Source organism: Chlorocebus sabaeus, chromosome 22 (genome assembly GCF_047675955.1).
Source record: "Chlorocebus sabaeus isolate Y175 chromosome 22, mChlSab1.0.hap1, whole genome shotgun sequence".
Lineage (NCBI taxonomy): Eukaryota > Metazoa > Chordata > Mammalia > Primates > Cercopithecidae > Chlorocebus > Chlorocebus sabaeus.
The window spans coordinates 53466892-53486696 of NC_132925.1; the positions used below are offsets into that span (position 1 = coordinate 53466892).

The following is a 19805-nucleotide window of genomic DNA, read 5'->3' on the forward strand; positions in this document are numbered from 1 at the left end:
CTTTCTTTCTTTTTTTGTTGTTGTTGCACAAATTGGTAAGCTGGTCTTAAAATTCCTATGGAATTTTCAGAGAGGAGAGCAGCCAGATGAGTGTGCATGGGCAGCTAGATGGGGCTAAAGGTGGAAGGCCACATCAGACAGGGCCTTGCAGGGTATGGAGAGAAAGTTGCACTTGGTTCTCAGCATGGTAGGAGACAGTTGGAGGGTTTTCGGCAGGGGAGTCACCCCGCCTGGCTATGCTTTAGGAAGAGCTCTCTGGCCATGGGTTGCAGCACTGAGTGGAAGCTGGCCTTGTGGCTGCCAGGTGAACCCTAGCAGTGGTCTGGCAGAGGGAGCTGGAAAGAAGAGGCCTGCTTTGAGATATATGGGGCAGGACAGGGGAGAAGCCCAGGTCAGGGCCCCACATCACAGGCTGTGGAGCCGGGGTCTGGCTGCGGCTGAGGAGGTGAGATTCTGAATGTCCCAGTTGGCGTCAAGCCCCATGTGGGGCTAGCCCACATGACCACTATTAGTCTGTTTGGGGGTCACCTCCTTCTTTAAAGTCTAATGAGGCCATGGTTTTGTTGCAAAACAGCTTGAAAATTATTTAAGTGCAAGGGCCAATTTAAAGTGAATGTTTCAATGGACCAGGACTCGGCTACATGAGGTGGGGGTGAAAAGAGAGCCAATGTGGGTCTTACCTGGTGTCCCAGGTCTCTTCTCCCATTGGACCAACTCAGAAACCACCTGCTGCCAGCAGAATCATGAAGTCAGCCCCTCCCAGGCATCCAGCCACCATCCTCTTACTCCTGTTAAGGTGGGGCCCTCTGCTTGTACACCTCCAAGGACAGGGTGCCCACTCACTACCAAGGCAGCTGGTTCTATTGTTGGACAGTCCCGACCATGAGAATGTCCAGTTCCTTAGGTACTGGAGCTTGTCTCCTGAGGTTCCCCTCTTACCCCCTAATACACACACCTTTGGCTTCTCTAGGGTCACAGAGTACTCTGCACCTTTTTCTTTCATGCACGCATGCATGTATTCATTCAATGTTTTTTAAAGCAAGTCATTTCATTTCTATAAGCGTCATTAAGTGGGAGTAATTAGACCTGCCTTATGGGTTTTCATAGGTATTAATGACACAGAGGTTAGGCAGCACTTAGCTGGTGTGTATTGCAAAATGTTGGCTCTCAGGAATAGGAAACTATTAATAAAAGTGGATCTCTTTTAATCATTGGAATGTGCAAATTTTGTGCCAGGCCTGGGGACACAAAGACCAATTGAGACACAGTCTCCCCCAACAACTTTCAGCCCCCGAGAGGCTAATAGGCTGGGGTGGGAGGAGCACAGTGCCAAGGAGCCTTGGAGCACAGGAGGGTGCTCAGCACATCCTGGGCAGGCTCCCGGGAGGTGACTTCTCAGCTGGGACCTGAGGAGAAGTTTACCAGGAGAAGAGGGGCAATGACAGGGATGGGAGTGTGTGAGTGGGGACAGGTCCTGGTGCAAACTAGAGCCTGCTCATCCTTCCACCATCCCCCTCCCCACCGTAGGAACCTGTTCCAAACTCTATACCTTTCTCATCAAATGAAGGTGACACCCAGCTTCTTCCTAGAGTGTTTGTGTTTGTTTAAAATAATTCCAGACTTAGAAGTTGTAAAATTCAGTCGGGCACAGTGGCTCATGCCTGTAATCACAGCACTTTGGGAGGCTGAGGTTGGTGGATTACTTGAGGTCAGGAGTTTGAGACCAGCATGGACAACATAGTGAAACTCCATCTCTACTAAAAATACAAAAATTAGCCAAGTGTGGTGGTGCATGTCTGTAGTTCCAGCTACTTGGGAGGCTGAGGCAGGAGAATTGCTTGAACCCAGGGGATGAAGTTTGCAGTGAGCTGAGATTGCACTACTGCACTCCAGCCTGGGCAAAAGAACAAGACTCCATCTCTAAATAAATAAGTAGAAGTTACAAAACTCGTATAGTTTCTGTATACTCTTCACCCAGATTCCCCAAATGTTATTTTCCACATTTGCTGGCTTTATCATTCTCTCTTATGCTCTCTCTCCACACACATATTGCATATGTATATAGTGTATTATTATTATTATTATTTTCAGAGAGAGTCTCACTCTGTTGCCCAGGCTGGAGTGCAGTGGCACAATCTCAGCTCACTGCAACCTCTACCTCCCAGGTTTAAGCAATTCTCCTGCCTCAGCCTCTCGAGAAGCTGGGATTACAGGCACCCACCACCATACCCAGCTAATTTTTATATTTTTAGTAGAGATGGAATTTCACCATGTTGGTCAGGCTGGTCTTGAACTCCTGACCTCAGGTGATCCGCCCACCTCGGCCTCCTAAAGTGCTGGGATTACAGGCATGAGCCACCGCGCCCAGCCTATACCATATTATTTTTTTTTCTGAGTCATTTAAGAATAAGTTGTAGACAAGTTTCCTCTTTAGCCTGAATACTTCAGCATGCATTTCCTAAATAAAGGACATTCTCTTACATAACCACAGTGTATTGATCAAAATCATATAATTATCATCCATACAATATTATTATCTCATCTACATATCTTATTCAAGTTTCATCTATTATTTCACTAATGTCCTTTACAGCAAGAGAAAAGATATTATCTCTGGTCCGGGATCCGTTTCCGGATAAAATTGCATTCAGTTGTCATGTCTTTAATCTGAACAATTCTTTGGTTTTTGTCTCTTATGACCTTGACATTTTTCAAGAGCATAGGCCTGTTGCTTTGTATACTGTTCCTCAATTTTGGTTCCAGGATTGCTTTTAACAGTATTTCTTGATGTGATGTGTGGCTGACTTTCTCCCCTAGAAAGGCTTGAGGCGCTTATTAGAATGTAATTTCTGGGCATCAGCCTAGACTTCCTGCTTCAGAGTGTCTGGGATGGGGTCTGGGGATCAACTTTCTGCCCAGCACTCTCTCCGATTCTTATGTGCACTGCTGGGTTAAAGCTTTCTTCTTCCAAAATGCAGCTAAGGGTTTATGTACTGGGCTTCTGGGTTGGTGCTTCCTGGCATGGTCCTGTGTATTCAGTCTGTGTATTTTACCCTGAAGCCCCCTGCAGGCCCAGGAGGTCAGTGCAGGCCCTTGCCTCCAGAGCGGCTGGCAGAAGATGTGGGGCTAATTTCTGAAACTAAAATCACCTTTGCAAAAATTGTAGTAGTAAGGGAAATCGAACATACCTGCCTTCATCTTGCTTCTACCAGGCTAGTTTGCTTTTGCTCATTCTTGTGCGGAGGCCATAGTAGCCCCTTCCTGGAGCTGTTCCCTTCTTTGTTTGAAAATTGCAATCGTATTTGTAAAGACTAACAAGAGGTAACAAGGTTAGAATTATGCTAGAGGCCTACAACTTTGCTAAAGAATAGATTGAACTATAACCATCTATTGCTTGTTTAGTTTGCTTTTCTATAAGTTGCTTACTGCCCCAGAGTCACATAACCGGAGGTTGCAATATTTGTAACTTCCCCAACTGCTCCTATAGATAACTTCACTATTGTGAAACGTAAAGGACTGGTATTTGAGATATTTTTCGGATTTAGCATTCCAGGAGATCAAGAGATGCCACAGGATCTGAAATCGCCTCCCAGGAACTGACTCAGCTGCTCAAAGACAGTTTAGAGACCCCTGTGATTTCTGTCCCCAGCCAATCAATTGTTTCAGTTTCCCAGCCCTCTGCCTGCCCAATTGCCCTTAAAAACGCTAGCTTCTGAATTTTTGGGGAGATAGATTTGAAAAACATCTCCCATCCTTCTGTTTAGTTACCTTGTGATAATTAAACCCTTTCTCTACTGCAACACTGCTGTCTCAATGTTCTGGCTTTTTCTTGCAGTGGGCAAGAAGAACCCCTTTGGGCTGTGGCAAGACTCCAGCAGGAAAGGGGCAGAAGCCCCCCATATTGATGCCATGGGCTTTTCCTGATCCGTCTCTTGCCTTAACTCTGCCTGGTCTTAGATCTTTGCCTTATACCTTGTGCCATGTTTGTGACCATGGAGGCCACTATGCTATAGTGGAAGGATCTGGGCTCAGGTGTCCAGTCCCATGACTTTGAGCTGTGTGGCTTTGGGAGAAAAAGTTGCTTTCCCTCTCTGAGCCTGAGGATATTCATCTATAAATGTGGGTTAGTCCTTTCTGTGCTGCTATCAAGGAATATTTGAGACTGGGTAATTTATAAAGAAAAGAGGTTTATTTGGCTCACAGTTCTGCAGGCTGTACAGGAAGCATAGTGCCAGCATCTTCTCAGCTTCTGATGAGGCCTCAGGAAGCTTTTACTCATGGTGGAAGGGAAGGGGAGTGAGTGTGTCATGAGAGAGGGAGTGAGGGAGATGCCAGGCTCTTTTAAACAACCAGCTCTTGTGCAAACTCATTACTGTGGGGAGGGCACCAAGCCATTCATGAAACATCTGCCCCCACGACCCAAACACCTCCCACTAGGCCCCACCTCCAACATTTGGGATCACATTTCAACATGAGATTTGGAGGAGATGAACATGCACACCATATCAAAATGCCAATAATTACCTGCAGTGTTCTTTAGGTTTGTGATGAGGAGTAAACAGTATTCCATGAGAAAGTGCCAGGTACACAGAAGGCATTCAGGAAATAAGGATATCTTTTCCTTGCGTCTGCATTCCTGTAATTTGGAGAACTACTGCGGGGAGTACAGTAGGCTAGTGGCCCCAGTTGCAGTGCCTTTGGGATGTCCCACAGTGTTGAGCCAAGTTTACACTCTCCCTGGCAGCACTGACTGTGTAGTGGAGTTAATAGGGCCTGGGCATTTCTTCAATGTGGAACTCTTCAAAGGACAGCCTTTGCACTGGGGCACCCTGGCGGGCTGGCTGAGACTGTCCCAGTGCTGCACTGTGGTCTATGACTCTTCCCACTCATGCCTCCTTCCTTCTCCTGCTGTCCAGTCATCAATGTGATCAAATGTCTTCCTGCCTGGCCCTGCCCTTTGTCCCCTGTGTCATTTAAGGGTGCTTACCCCAATAGCTAGAAGAAAAGGTCTGAAATGTTCCCAACACAAATAAATGATAAACATTTGAGGCGATCGACATCCGAAATGCCCTGATTTGATCATTATACATTGTATGTGTGTATCAGAATATCACACATACCATATAAATATATGCAATTATTATACATGAATAAAAAATTTTAAGGTGTTTACCCACAGGTCCCTTTTGCTGCTACATTTGTCTTGGCATCTGTTTCCTGGTGGACCTGAACTGACACCAACCTCGAGTAAACCACCACAACATTCTCTTTGACAGTATCAGGTGAAACATCAGTAAACACATCACTGGAACCCTTGATTTCTCCTTTGCCTATGTTAGGATATTGTTAGAGTTGTCTGTCATGGTGGGTCTCCTCTCCCATGTCCCATTAGCATTTTTTGTTAAAAGAAAATTTTCCTCCAAAAGCAAAATAAAGTCCTTAATCGTACGTGCATTATAATGAGATGCCTTGTCAGTAAATTGTCCTCCTCCATATTGATAAGCCCATGTGACTTTGTATGTTTTGTTTTGTTTTCTTTTTTTAGAGATAGGGTCTCCTTCTGTTGCCCAGGCTGGCATGCAATGGTGCAATCACAGCTCAATGCAACCTTGAACTCCTGGGTTCAAGCTATCCTCCTGCCTCAGCTTCCTGAATAGCTAGCACTACAGGCATGTACTATCATGGCTGGCTAACTTTTTAAATTTTTTCTGTAATGATGGGTCCTTGCTATGTTGCCTAGGCTGGTCTTGAGCTCCTGGTCTTAACAGCCCTCCTGCTTTGGCCTCCCAAAGTGCTGTGATTACAGACATGTGCCACTGTGCCTAGCCATGACTTTGTGTATTTAAAAATATAGTTTATTATGTATTTCCTATTATAAAAATAATTATCATGTCTGACACAGACAGAAGTGCTGGATGTCAGAGTGCAGGCACGGTGGGAGCCAGTGTGCACAAAAATGAAGATGGAAAAGGCACTTGAGTGTTATGGCTGGAGCACTGACATGAGGGGTCACCCACACCCCATGGGGTGGTCCCAAGAGAGAAGTGAGAAAAATCTTGTGGGGTGGTTGGTACAGAGCCTCAGACTTAGTAGAGCCTGAATGAATAGTTGTTATCATTATCACTATTGCCATGACTGCCACTACTTCAACACCTGCCTTCTCTGAGCTGCCCCTGACAGTGGCTCAGTGAGCCTTTAAGGTGTCCCAGGGAAGGCTCCACGAGGATCATAAAAGGGATGGTTTGTGAGGACAGAGAGAAGAGTAAGCAGCTGATGCTATTGTGTGGTCACAGAAAGTCATCAGAATGGCCCGATCTGACTGTTTCCTATGTACCAGGCCCTGTTAAATAAACACCTGACACTTACTAAGCCATGAATCCTCAGCCCTCAGTGGAAGATGCAATTACTCTCATATTTCCACCCAAGAGAGGGGCTACACCAACACAGGGTTGGAAAAGGGGATGGCCAAAAACATTTTCCCAGCCTTTGGCTCAAACTCTAAAAGGTTTGGAAGTAGAGAAGCCAGGAATGGAAAACACAAAGACTTCTTTGGGAGAAGAGATTATCTATCTATCTATCTATCTATCTATCTATCTATCTATCTATATCAATCTACACACATACATGTGCATATGCATATATCTATACATATAGATATACATACACATGTACATATGCATATACATGTACGTATACATACACATATATCTATCCATATACATCCTGTGATTTATTTTTAACATACATAAGATAGTGTTAATATTCTCAATATATTAAAAATAAGTCTTCCAAACAAATAAGACACATACAAAAACAGGATGCTGGCTGGGCACAGTTGCCCATGCCTATAATCCCAGCACTTTGGGAGGCGAAGGAGGGAGGATGGCTTGAGGCCAGAAGTTTGAAATCAGCCTGGTCAACACAGTGAGACTCCGTCTCTACAAAAGAAAAATTAAAAAATTAGCTGGACGTGGTGTCTCATGCCTGTGGTCCCAGCTACTGGGGAGGCCAAGGCAGGAGGACGGCTTGAGCCCAGGAATTCGAGGCTGCAGTGAGCTGTGATTGTGCCACTGCACTCCGACCTGGGCGACAGAGCGAGAGCCCATCTCTAAAGAACAACAAGATGCTTATGAGCTATAAATTCACAAAATAAATACAAAAGGCCAGAAAGGAAATGAAAAAAAGTCCAGCATCAGTAAAATTCAAAGAAATATAGGCTCAACTATTAAGATATCTTTAGCTGTGAAATTGAAAAAGATTTTAAAAAAATAATAAGACCTAATTTTGGAAAAGGTCTGGGGAAATTGTCACTACTATATACTTCTGAGGGGAATAAAATATGGTCACCACTTTCCCTGAGGACAGTTTGGCACCAGGTATGAACAATCTTAAAAATGCACAGACTGCTTAACTCAGCGATTTCACTGCTGGGAGTTTATTAGAAAGAAATAGAGATGTGTACAAAACTTGAGCTTCAAAACTGTGAGCCATTTTCATGATCTGTATTGGCTGGATCAAAGGTCGTGGTCACCTAGCCCGGAAAATGTTTACTCCTCAAAGTAACCTCTTGTTTTAAAGAAAGAGAAATACAAAGTCTGCAGTCAAACATTTTGTAAGACATAGACCCTACCTGAAGTCCTGAACCTGTGAGGGTCCCTGGAAAAGTCAATGGGATATCCAGAACCTTTTTTTTTTTTTTTTTTTTCCCATATTATAGAGCCCAGAGGAAATCACATAATTACAAACCATCCGGGTAAGCTGAGGACCCCAAATGCCACATTTCTTTGCTTTTGCCTGGAATGATATCAGCTTAGTGCTGTCACCCTGGTTACCTCATGCTAATCAGGAGCTCTAATTAGCAGCCACATCTGATTAATAAAAAGGGGGGAAACAGCTTAATGATTAAGCGACAGTTTGGTAGACAAAATCCTTCAAAACATGGGGCTGTGGGTGGGGGATAGACCCCGATTAAAGAGGTTCTTCTAAGGGAACATTTTAGGAACCATTGCTGTAATAACATCACTATTTTTTTTTAAGTGCTCAGTTTGGGCTAGGCACCATGCTATGTTCTTTCCTTGTTTTAACTCATTTCACTTTAACAACAATTTTGTGAGGAAACTGGGGCACAAAGAGATTTAAGCAACGTGTTCAGAGTTGCTGAGAGAGTGAACGGCAGAGCCGGAACTCACATGGAGAGCTGTCTGACCCCAAAGCCAGTGCCCGCGATGGCTGTTCCATCGCCATTCCTTGCCCATCCATCCATTCTGCCATCCAGCCATCCATCCATTCATTCATTCATTCATTCATTCATTCATTCGTTCATTCATTCATTCATGTATTTGCTGAGCTTCTACTGTGTGTCAGGCACTGTTCTGGGCCTCTAGGACACAGTAGTGAATTAACAAAAGTCCCCATCTTCCCAGAGCTTCCTTTATTTTTATTTATTTATTTTTTTGAGACAGAGTCTTCTCTGTCACCCAGGCTGGAGTGCAGTGGCACGATCTCGGCTCACTGCGACCTCTGCCTCTTGAGTTTACTCGATTCTCCTGCTTCAGCCCCCAAGTAGCTAGGATTACAGGCACCCACCACCATGCCCAGCTAATTTTTGTATATTTAGTAGAGATGGGGTTTTGCCCTGTTGGCCAAGCTGGTCTTGAACTCCTGACCTCAAGTGATCTACCCACCTCGGCCTCCCAAAGTGTGCTAGGATTACAGGTGTGAGCCACTGTGCCTGCTCCAAGAGCTTCCTTAATAGTGGGGAGAGATGGAGATTAAATTAGTAAGCATGCAAATGCTGAGAATAATAAAAATAAAGCAGGGTGGGGGGCAGAGAGAGATGAAGGAGCATGTTATTTTGGCTAGGGTGGTCAGGGAGGGCCTCTGTGAGGAGGTGATAATTGAGCAGAGACCTGAAGGAAAGGAAGGAACCAGTGGTGAGGACAGCCGGGGAAGAACAGAGCAGGTAGAGAAACCTCAGACTCTTATTTTCCAACTGCCCTACAGTGAGTGGTCTAAGGTCCGTTCCTGTAATAAAGCCCTGATTCCATCATATCCAGTGGTTCCACTTCCCAGGCTGAGCCTTGACTGACAGAGAGTTAGTGAAGATAAATGTGGCGACGTGTTAACAACTGGCAAATCTGGGTGAAGCGCAGATGTGTCTGCGGAACTATTCTTACAATTCATCTGTAGAATTCACATTTTTCTAAATACACTTTAGAAAGATAAAAATGTTGAGGAAGGAATCAGTGAGTGAATGAATGAGTGCCGTTGTTCACTACATGTGCTCCTGTTCTCCTGCAGTTTTAGATCTTTATTTAGTTGACCCCATGCACAGCGAAAGCACCTCCCTCGTGGAGCGCACAATCATTTTCTATGACTCTGAAGACTCTGGGGAAGTCCGGTTCTGTTTTGTTGAGTTTTGAGCCCCAGTCTCTCTCTGCTAGGGAAAAATAGTTCTGTGTATATGTGTTGTTGTTCTGATGAAAGAGGGTATTGTGCCCCCACCCCAAAGAATTGAAGGTCTGATGTTGTATATCATAGAACCTTTATTATTTATCCTCTAAATTCTTAGAAACTTACATAACGCCCGTGCTCTAGTTATGACACCATTTATAGACATTTAAAATGCATCTTCATTTATAAATATTTTACATTTGGTCCATAGAACAGATAATTTTACTAAATAATACTGTATTTTTTAAAACAGGCTCTGTATATACTTTGAATATGTATATATTACATATATTTTTTATATAGAGATAGATTTACTTGGTGTTCTGAGAATAAATCCTTATTGCAAAAAAAGCATATACGATAATACAATATTTCCCCCGCCCCGGGCAAATACTAAAAAAAGTTACACATATTCACAGTTCTCACAGTAATTGTACGACACTTAATATTGTGCTCTATAAGATAGGTTTGGATGGAAATCAGTTAGGGGATTTCTTGCCAAACATCTCACTTAGAATTGCTTACAAACATTAAATACACTGCATTTGTCTCAGAGAGACTTGGTCTCAGTTTCACACTGAAGAACAAAGAAAGTTGGAAGTCTTCCTGCCCTTAGTCTAAAGGAATTCACACACAGATGGAGAAGTAGAACCATGAGACACAGTGATGGGTTCCTGTCATTCTAAACCCTATCATTTAATAATACGTATGCATTCTGATCATGGATTCACCAGCTGGCACTGGGGATGCCTTGGCAATGAGACTAATTTACAGATGACCTCAGGAAAAGGCTTCAGATTTCCTACACAATATCAAATGAGACCTACGTGCCACACGTGAGGATGAATGTGTATGTTGTGCGTTCATATGTGTACACATATTTTTTTTTCTCTACAATAATGTGCTTAATATTCTGAGGGTAATATCTTATTGCAAGAACTGGTATGCTGGTCACTTTCAGATGAGAATGACAAGAGATTAAAAACCCCACAGTCACAGTTATTTACCATAGTTATTAAGGATTAGTCATAAAACACGGCTTGTGAGCTAACTAGCTAAGGAGCTACGGGGCACGATGTATGATTTGCTACGTGGGAACCCATCTTCCTGGCAAATGAGACACGCGGAGCTACTGGAGCTTGCAAGAAACTGTCTTCGCTTGAAGTGCCGCCGCCACCACGGAGCCCAGTTCCAGAAAGGAACAAATCATACTTTCCAATGAAGCATTTTGAATCTCGGAAGCACATTGCGGGGGATCCTCTGGATTAACACTAGCTCCTCAGTTAGTGGGCTGGGTGGGTTTTAGTGGCAGTGAGGAGACTCCCGCTGAGGAATTTCAAGGAAGGTGAGCTGGCAGCAGCTTGGGGTGGGTGGCAGTGAGGGTGGTAGTTTAAGAAGGAGACCGAAAGATAACTGTGGATCCGTCTTGACTGTCGGACAGATCCTTCACCTTGATTTCCCCTACAACTGTTTTGTACTGTGTGAAATTGGGCAGCTTAAGAGAAACCGGAGCTCCAGTATAGGAAGTTTCCCCAGTAGGACCTGAGGCCCCTGGAATGGCGATAAAAAGAGATCAATTGTGCTTGTGGCAGTTTTCCAGCAAGCAGGGCTTGTCTGGATGGATTGCACTGGGCCAGGTCCAATCAGAATGGCCCGGCGGGGAGGGGACAGGGACATCGGGCTGCAGAACGCTCATTCATTCGGGCCGCGGGGACAAGGACACTCCACAGACTGCAGGAGAAGCGGCCCTGGGAATATCGACGGACGCCCCTGGGTTTTGTTTTGTTTTGTTTTGTTTTGTCCAGCTGCCTTGGGAAGGAGAAAACCAAAACACGAAAGCCAGAGCTCCGCTGACTTCTGGTACTTAAGAGCAAGCGTTCCCGGGAAGTCCCCATTGTACAAAATGCCCTTTTCCTGTGCATGGAGCAGCGTTCAGAGGGAAAGTAACTCCTGCAAAGTCCGAGATAACAGTCATGGGTTTCGGCAGTAAGAGAACAGTCAGGAACAGGTTTAAAAGCCAGGAGCACATGTGGCCTCGCTGCATCACGCTCCCTGGCGGAATAAAAATGATCTACCGCGGCGGTTACCAAGGCCGATCGTGGGACGCTGATGGAGCCTGGATTAAAAAGGTCACCAGCCTGCCAGGTGCCGGAAGCCACCGGGTATCCTTGCCCACGGCAGGGCCCACCTAGGGGTCTAACTGTCCTCCCACCTCCCCTTTCTGCGTGGTGATGGTGTCGGACTCGCCACTCGAGGTAGGTTGAGATGGAAGGTATCCTCAGACATCAAGTGGGGGTCGCACTCAGCCAGGTCGGGGGGTGAGAGTGTCGGGTCGGCGAGCGGCCCCCACCCTAGATGTAGGCCTCCTTGCTGGTGGAGCTGCCGGCCTGGGGCTGCTCGGGACCATTCTCTGGGCGAACGATGTCTTCGCTGGGTTGGACCATGACTTGGATGCGCTGTGGGTACCGGGGAGGAAGGCATGAGGCTCTCTGGGGAAAACCCCAGGCTGGGATGACAGGGAACCCGCCGCTTCCCTCTCCTGCCCTCTCTTCAAGTGCATCCTGTCTGCTCTGCCTCCAAACTACACCCAAACTCCAGCCACACCCCCACATCCTGCACCCCTGCCACAGTCGCTCTCACTTGGGTTACTGCAAAAACTCCCAGTCAGCCCTCAGCTTCCACTCTCGCCTTCATTCTGTCCTCTCACCAGCGGGAGAGTTCTGTGAAAACCGGACTCAGATCACGCCCCTGTACTCCTCAGGACCCACTGAAGGCTCCCATTTCCCCAAGAGGCAGCGCCAAAGTCCTCCAAGGCCCTACCTGACCTGGCTCCTGCCACCTCCCAGTCCTCAGGGTCCTCTCCTCTTCCTCACGCATCCACCCCATCTGCATGGGACTCCCCGACGCCCCGCAAACACAGCAGGCATGCTCCCGCCCCAGGGTGTTTGCACAGGCCCTGCCCTCTCTCTGGCACAGCCTTCCTCTCAGACAGGGCAGCTCGCTCTCCGCCTCCCTAGGTCTTGGCTCAAATGTTTCGCCTTCTCAGTGAGGCCTCACCTGGCACTCCCTAAACCCCCTACCTACTTGATTTTTCTCTGTATTGCTCCTCCCCACCTCACATGCTTTTATTTTGTTAGTTGCTTATCTTCCTCTACCAGAATGGGAGCTCCAGGTGGGTGCAATTACTGCTTATCTTGTTGATGGCTGTGTCCCCTGCACTGACAGTAGTATCTGGCACATCATCAGGGTTCCATCCATGTATGCTGAGTGGACGGATCTCCCACTGCCTTCGCCATCCTGCCCTGTCAGCTCACACCCTGGCCTCAGGTATGTCTTGGCCCTTCCTACCGCTGGGCCTTTGAACAAGCTGTGCTCTTTTCTGCAAGGGCATCCCCTTAACCTCTTGCCACACTAAGACCCAGCTGCTATTTGAGGCTCTTCAGTGGATCATGGGAAAAGGAAAGCTTTGGAACTGCATTGGGAAGAAAGGGCTGAAAGCCCTGGCTCTGCTCACAGCTTCCCGAACTGGGAACCTGCTTACTCAACCCCTGTGGTTCCTCAGTTTCTTCATCTGAGGTTGGAGGAGGATGACCCAGTAACTCCACCGCGGCACATAACCTGCAGCCCAGCTTCCCCGTGCCTCGGACCTGAGAGCGCTTCCCCTGGGTCTGGCAGGTGCATTTCCCAGGGAACTACAGTGGACAGCCACTCATCCAGGGCCTTCTGGGGCGGCCCTCACGCTCTGACTCTCCACTTCTCCCAGTGGCATCTTTTCAACCTGCACACACCTCATCAATGTCTCTTTGTGTGGCACCTCCAGCACTTCTTTGCTTCCCTTAAGAATTCAGTGCAATTTAACAAAGTGCGGGCATGGACAGAGAACCCTACGTGATGGTGAGGCCCCTGCTGCGGGCAGCAGGTCTTTTGTGCTTCGTCTTTCCTTGCAGGTAAGACCACATGTTCTCTATATCAATCCTACAAATGAGATCTAGAGTGAGCCCTGAGCAAATGTGATCCCACCCTCCATCTGTTCCAAGCCCTTCATGACACCCCATTACCGCCAGGATAAAGTCCAAAGTTCTTGTCCTGGTTTTCAAAGCCCTACATGATCTGGCTGGACCTGCTTACATCCCAGCCTCATCTCTTGTCACGCCCTCTCCTCACACCCCTTTCCACTTTACCCTCCAGCCACACTGATCTCCCTTCATTTCACCCAATGCAGTTTATACTCCTGGACCTTAGTACAAGCTTTCCAACCTCTCCTCCCCTCCCTCTTCTAGAAACATTCTTTCTGCTTCTACTTTTAAGTTTGGTTTATCCCCAGGCCTCTTCTTTGTTATCCCCTCTTCTGGGAAGCCTTCTTTAATCCTCCTTAACCCAGGTTGGGCTAAGGGAGGGCTGTTTGCTCCGACCCCCTTGGCTTTCCCTAATCTCAGTGTCTCTGATACTCTACTGTCATTGGCTATTAACTTGTCTGTCTCCCCAGCTGGACTGTGAGCTCCACAAGGGGTGGGGCTGTGCCTGGCACAGTGGGAGAAGGGCTCTGGCAATTTGAAGGGTGGGGAAGGGCTTACCTGCTTCAGGGAGCCCTTTAAGGTGAGGAACATGTAGGCCATGTACCCGGGGATGAGGACCATGGAAGACAGAGCCATCAGCCAGCCCACACCCTGGCCCCACTTGGGGAAAACATAGTTTCCCATGGTGAGAGGCGTCATCTGCACAGCACTGAAAATGAACACGCCCTGGAAAAGGGGGAGGGGAGGGGAGGGGAGGAGTCAATCACCCAGGATGGACCACCCTGAAGCCAGCAGGCTGACTGCCCTCCACCCTTACCACGAGGCTGACCCTTACAGAGGCCCAAGGTCTTAGGAGTCCTGCACTCAGCGCCACTGCTAGCACTTAAGGTGCCTTTGTGCATAATAGAAAAAGACACCCTCTCAGGGAAGATCAGCAGGAAAAGGCAACTCCTCTAGGGAGACTAATTAGAAAAGGGAATCCCTTCCTCCAAGTTCCCCAGCTTCAAAAGCAGAGCAAGGGTGAGGTATCAGCTCCCAGTGTGCGGTTGGCAGGGTCCCCTTATGTGGTACACAACATATGCAGTGGCTCTGCCCCCACCTCAAGAACCTCGGGTGGCCCCTTCCAGGCCTGCCCCTGCTTCAGCTCCTGCTTGTGGGGATGAGGGCCCCTGAGAAGGAGAGTCTCCAAGTGCCAAGAGCTTGGTCTTGGTTCGAATCCCAGTGCTGACTAGCTGGGTGATACTGGTTAGGTGAGCCCCAGATCCTGCAGCAGTAAAGTGAGACAATAATACTCTTTTCTGAGGTTTGTGGAGGATGATATAATGTGTCTTGTACCATACAGGGTGCAGAATAGATGCCCAACAAATGGTAGAGAGAAGTATTATTAAGGAACAGGGTTTCTGGGGGCCTCTTCCACCTGCCTCTGCCTCTAGAGGTTTCTCCCTGGACCTGAGTCCTCCCAGGGCTTGGTCTAGCCTCATCCTAATAGGGCTACTCAGGCCTTGTTCTTACCGCCACAATGATTGGTGTGAAGAAAGACCAGCAGAGTTTCCACCAGATGCAGGGCCTGGATCCAACCATCTCTTGGATATTGTCATAGAATCGGTTGACACCTGTGACATTGGGAGCAGAAGGGATGGATGAGCTGTGGGTGCTTCAGAGTCAAAGCCTGGTTCTACCACCTTCTCACAGTGTGACCATGGGCAAGTCACTTAACCTCTCTGAGTCTCAGTTTCCTTGTCTGTACCATGGGGGTAATGCTCTGGGGGTCCTCGTTACCAGGTATTTTTCAATAGCCCAATTCTCACAGCAAGTGGGTTGTGTAGGTGAGCAAGTCACTTTAATGTGAAGATATCTACCAAAAAAAGGAGGCTGACAAGATGATCCCCCCCAACCCTTGCCACTCTCAATGTCCCTCCCACTCAACATCTATCCCAGCCATTCCTTCAAAGGCTTTCCTGGGCAGGGGCTGTTTTTCCCTGATGGTCAGATGCTATAAGAAACTGGCAGTCTGCCAGACACGGTGGTTCACGCCTGTAATCCCAGCACTTTGGGAGGCTGAGGCGGGAGGATCACCTGAAGTCAGGAGTTTGAGACCAGCCTGGCCAACATGGTGAAACTCCGTCTCTACTAAAAAATACAAAATTAGCCAGGTGTGGTGGCAGGCGCCTGTAATCCCAGCTACTCGGGAGGCTGAGGCAGAAGAATCGCTTGAACCTAGGAGGCGGAGGTTGCAGTGAGCCAAGATTGTGCCATTACACTCCAGCCTGGGAGACAAGAGCGAGACTTCATCTCAAAAATAAAATAAAATAAAATAAATAAAAGAAAAAGAAATTGGCAATCAATTGCAAAGAAGTACTGCAAATCTCATGAAAAAGAAAAACCCCAAACCCCAAACTGGTGTCTTGAAGTTCACCAGAGTGGCTTTGGGCACTGCTCAAATTACAAGCAGAGTCACTGACCAGTGAGGATCTGACCATATTAGAACAGTTAGACAGAGAAGGTGTTCTTGGGAGTGTAAATTAGTGCAACCTCTATGTAAACCAGTACAGAGATTTCTCAAAGAACCAGAAATAGAACGACCATTTGATCTAGCAATCCCACTACTGTCTATCTACCCAAAGGAAAAGAAATTATTATATCAAAAAGATAACTGTACTTGTGTTTATTCACAATAGCAAAGATATGGAATCAACCTAAGTGTCCATCAGTGGATGGCTGGATAAAGGAAGTATGGTATACATACACAATGGAATACTATTCAGCCATAAAATAGAATGAAGTCATGCCTTTTGCAGCAATGTGGGTGGAACTGGAGGCCAACATCTTAAGCAAAACAACTCAGAAACAGAATGTCAAATACTGCATGTTCTCACTTAAAGGTGGGAGCTAAACACTGGGTACAGGTGGAATAACAGACACTGGAGACTCAGAAGAGTGGGAGAATGGGAGCTAGGGTAGATGATGAGAAATTACTTAGTGGGTAGAATGTACAGCTGGGTGTGGTGGCTCATGCCTGCAATTCTGGCACTTTGGGAGGCCGAGGTGGGCAGATCATGAGGTCAGGAGATCGAGACCATCCTGGCTAACACAGTGAAACCCCATCTCTACTAAAAATACAAAAAATTAGCTGGGCATGGTGGTGGGCGCCTGTAGTCCCAGATACTTGGGGAGGCTGAGGTAGGGGAATTGCTTGAACCAGGCAGGCGGAGGTTGCAGTGAGCTGAGTTTGCGTCACTGCACTCCAGTCTGGTGACAGAGCAAGACTCTGTCAAAAAAATAAAATAAATAAAAATAAAAATAAAAATAAAAATAAAAATAATGTACATTATGTGGTGATGGGTACACTAAAAGCCCAGACTTCACTACTACACAAGATATCCAGGTAACAAAATTGCACCCATATCCCTTAAATTTATACATATAGAACAAACATAAAAAAGAAGGGACAATGACAAGAGGGATGAGGTGGTAGATATTGCAAAGGGGACACAAAATATCATGTTTCTTTAAACATTTGCTCTGATGAGACGATCAAAGGTGCAGGAAAGGATGTCTTCATTTTTTACTGTCATGCAGTTGGCTCGAGAAACTTAGGCCACAAAATAAATAAAATCAATGTTTCTTTTGTTATTTGTTTTAAGATAGTGCACACTTTTAATTACAGCCTAGCTTTTGTTAAATATATAACTTTAAAACTTTAAAAAATAGTTTTGGTTTCCCTTTTCTGGATAAAATCTCCAAAAACCCTTTTTATTCCAAAATTTATGAAGAAATGTTGGCACCTATTTTAAATGAATTCATTTAACTGCTCTTATATCTTCTAAACATGGGGGACTCCTGGACTAACCTCATTTAATTGTAATATGAAGAATAAATAAATACATAAATGTAGGGAGAAGACCTGGGGTTCAAATTGCACTTGTTGAATGATGACTGAAGAAAGGAATGAATAGATGAATGAGCGAATGAATAAGGGAGGAGGGGCTGATACTCACCATAAAACCAGGAAATAGAGACACATTCAAAGAACACGAGGAACAGCAGGCTCATGCCACTGGCAGAGTAGTAATCAAAGAGTTTGAAGACGTAAATGCCCCCCTGCAAGAGGAAAAGAGGTGGGAACAGGTGCATTGCCCCTGGTGCCCATTGCATCCAGTTCACAGATGACATGGACTCTGGAGGCTGATGGGGCTGGGATTAGGCTGCACTGCAGCAAGAAGTCTTCAGGGTAGATTAGATGAAGCACTGAGGGCTTTGTGACCATGAGAGGTTGTGGACATTGACGGTCTGGGGATTGGGAAGGAAATGTCCAGGTGGTAGAGGAAAATGCCAATTTCTGGTAAGGTTGGAGGGCAGAAAGAGGAGTTGGTCACCAGTGCCATCTTTTTACAGTGTAAATCAGTCATGTCTCTCCCCTGCTTAAAACCTTTCATGACTTAAAGGAGACAATAATATAACACATAAATAAGCAGAGAGAGAGAGAGAGATCTAATCCAATCCTATGCCATCCAATCTCATCCCATCCCATCCCATCCCATCCAATCCAAATGTCTTGGCCTGCAAGGTCCGCATGGGCTGGTTCTTCGTCTCCCATCCATTGCCTCACTCCCTCTGCCTCTGCCACACTGGCTTCCCCCGCCACCCGCCCTGTCCCTCAAATGCCTCAGGGCTTTTGCACCTATTCTGCTCTCTTTCCCCAGATCTTCGTCTGATTGGCTCTTTCTTATCATTTAAGTCTCAGCCCAACTGTCGCTTTCTTGGAAAGAGAGACCTCCCTTGACTACTTTGTCTGAGGGAGCGCCCCTCCTGTCCCACTGGTCATTCTCTATTCTGCTATCCTCTTTTCTCCAGGGCACTTGACACTCTCCGAAATCATCTAATTTGTCTGTCAGTCTTATCCACCAAAACGTAAGCTCCAAGACGGCAGACACGGTAGTATCTGTCACATTAACTGCCAAATTTCCAGGGTCATGCCAGGCCCATAGCAGGTGTTTCACAACTATGAATGAAGGGATGAATGAATACTAACTCTGGAGCAGAACTACATTTTGATCTGGGGGGTGATTTGTGGATTATAAAAATCAGACCCGCAGCGCTAAACTCATGTTGCTAGAGTCATTTATATTTATTGTACAATTTACCAGCTATGCAAGCATTTCTCATTCATGTCAATACAAAAGAAAAATGGGAACGAAAGAAAGCTTTGGGCAGTGTCAACTTCAAAGGTCCATCTCCAATTTGACTTTCTGGCTAATTTCTGTGGAACTTTCTTGTTTCTTCCTTTTCTTTCTTTCTCTCTTTCTTTTTCTTCCTTTCTCTCTTTCTTTCTTTCTTTCTTTCTTTCTTTCTTTCTTTCTTTCTTTCTTTCTTTCTTTCTTTCTTTCTTTCTCTTTCTTTCTATTTTTTCTTTCTTTTCTTTTTTCTTCCTTTCTTTCTGTCTTTCTTTCTTTTTCTTTCTTGCTTGCTTGCTTTCTCTCTCTCTCTTTTCTCTCTTTCTTTTCTTTCTTCTTTCTTTCTTTTATTTTGAGACAGAGTTTTTCGCTCTTGTTGCCCAGGCTGGAGTGCAATGGTGTGATCTCAGCTCACTGCAACCTCTGCCTCTCGGGTTCAAGTGATTCTCCTACCTCAGCCTCCTGAGTAGCTGGGGTTACAAGCACCTGCCCCAAAGCCTGACTAATTTTTGTATTATTTATTTATTTATTTTTAGTAGAGATGGGTTTTCACTACATTGGCCAAGCTGGTCTCAAACTCCTGACCTCAGGTGATCCGCCCGCCTCGGCCTCCCAAAGTGTTGGGATTACAGGCATGAGCCACCACGCCCGGCCTTCTGTGGGCCTTTCAAAGCTCAATTCCTACATCCTCTTCTCCAGGAAGCAGTCCCTGGTGCCCCCAGTCCGGTTAGGTGCTTCATTCTCTAGCTCTGTCCTGTATGTCCTAGCTCTATGTTTGTGTTTCCCACCAGCCTGGGAGCCCCTGGAGGGCAGGGACCCCATCTGACTCACTGTTATGTGCCCAGAGCTTGGCACAGAGATGATGCTCAATGAAGGCAGGAAAGGTGGGATACAACAGAGGAGGGGAAAGGAGGCCCTGGGTGTGGCCCTGGGCAGTGCTGGGGAAGTGCCAGGTGCTTACTGAGCTTACCTGAGTGATGTTAGAGAGGCCGATCAGGTAGGAGATGATGCAGACGGCAGCAATGAAGAGCTCTCTGCGGTTGCGGAGGAGCCTGGGGTACTCATCCACCAGGGCTGTGATGAAGCCCTCCACAGTGCAGAACTTCAGGTGGGAACAGAGGTCAGCCACCTACAGCAGTCCCAGCCCCAATCCACCCAAAGC

At 46.5% G+C, this 19805-nt stretch overlaps 1 protein-coding gene across 1 annotated transcript in view; it reads right to left on the bottom strand.

The window, feature by feature from the left end:
* Positions 1 to 9524: 9524 nt before the first annotated feature.
* Positions 9525 to 19805, bottom strand: part of SLC6A1 (solute carrier family 6 member 1) — a 45275-nt gene continuing 34994 nt past the window's right edge. The window contains exons 12-16 of the mRNA XM_007985234.3: positions 19614 to 19745; positions 17468 to 17570; positions 14982 to 15082; positions 14028 to 14195; positions 9525 to 11909 (exon numbers count right to left, since the gene is read on the bottom strand). Coding sequence (XP_007983425.1) covers positions 11805 to 11909; positions 14028 to 14195; positions 14982 to 15082; positions 17468 to 17570; positions 19614 to 19745 — 609 coding nt within the window. The 3' untranslated portion in view covers positions 9525 to 11804. The remainder of the gene's footprint in view (positions 11910 to 14027; positions 14196 to 14981; positions 15083 to 17467; positions 17571 to 19613; positions 19746 to 19805) is intronic.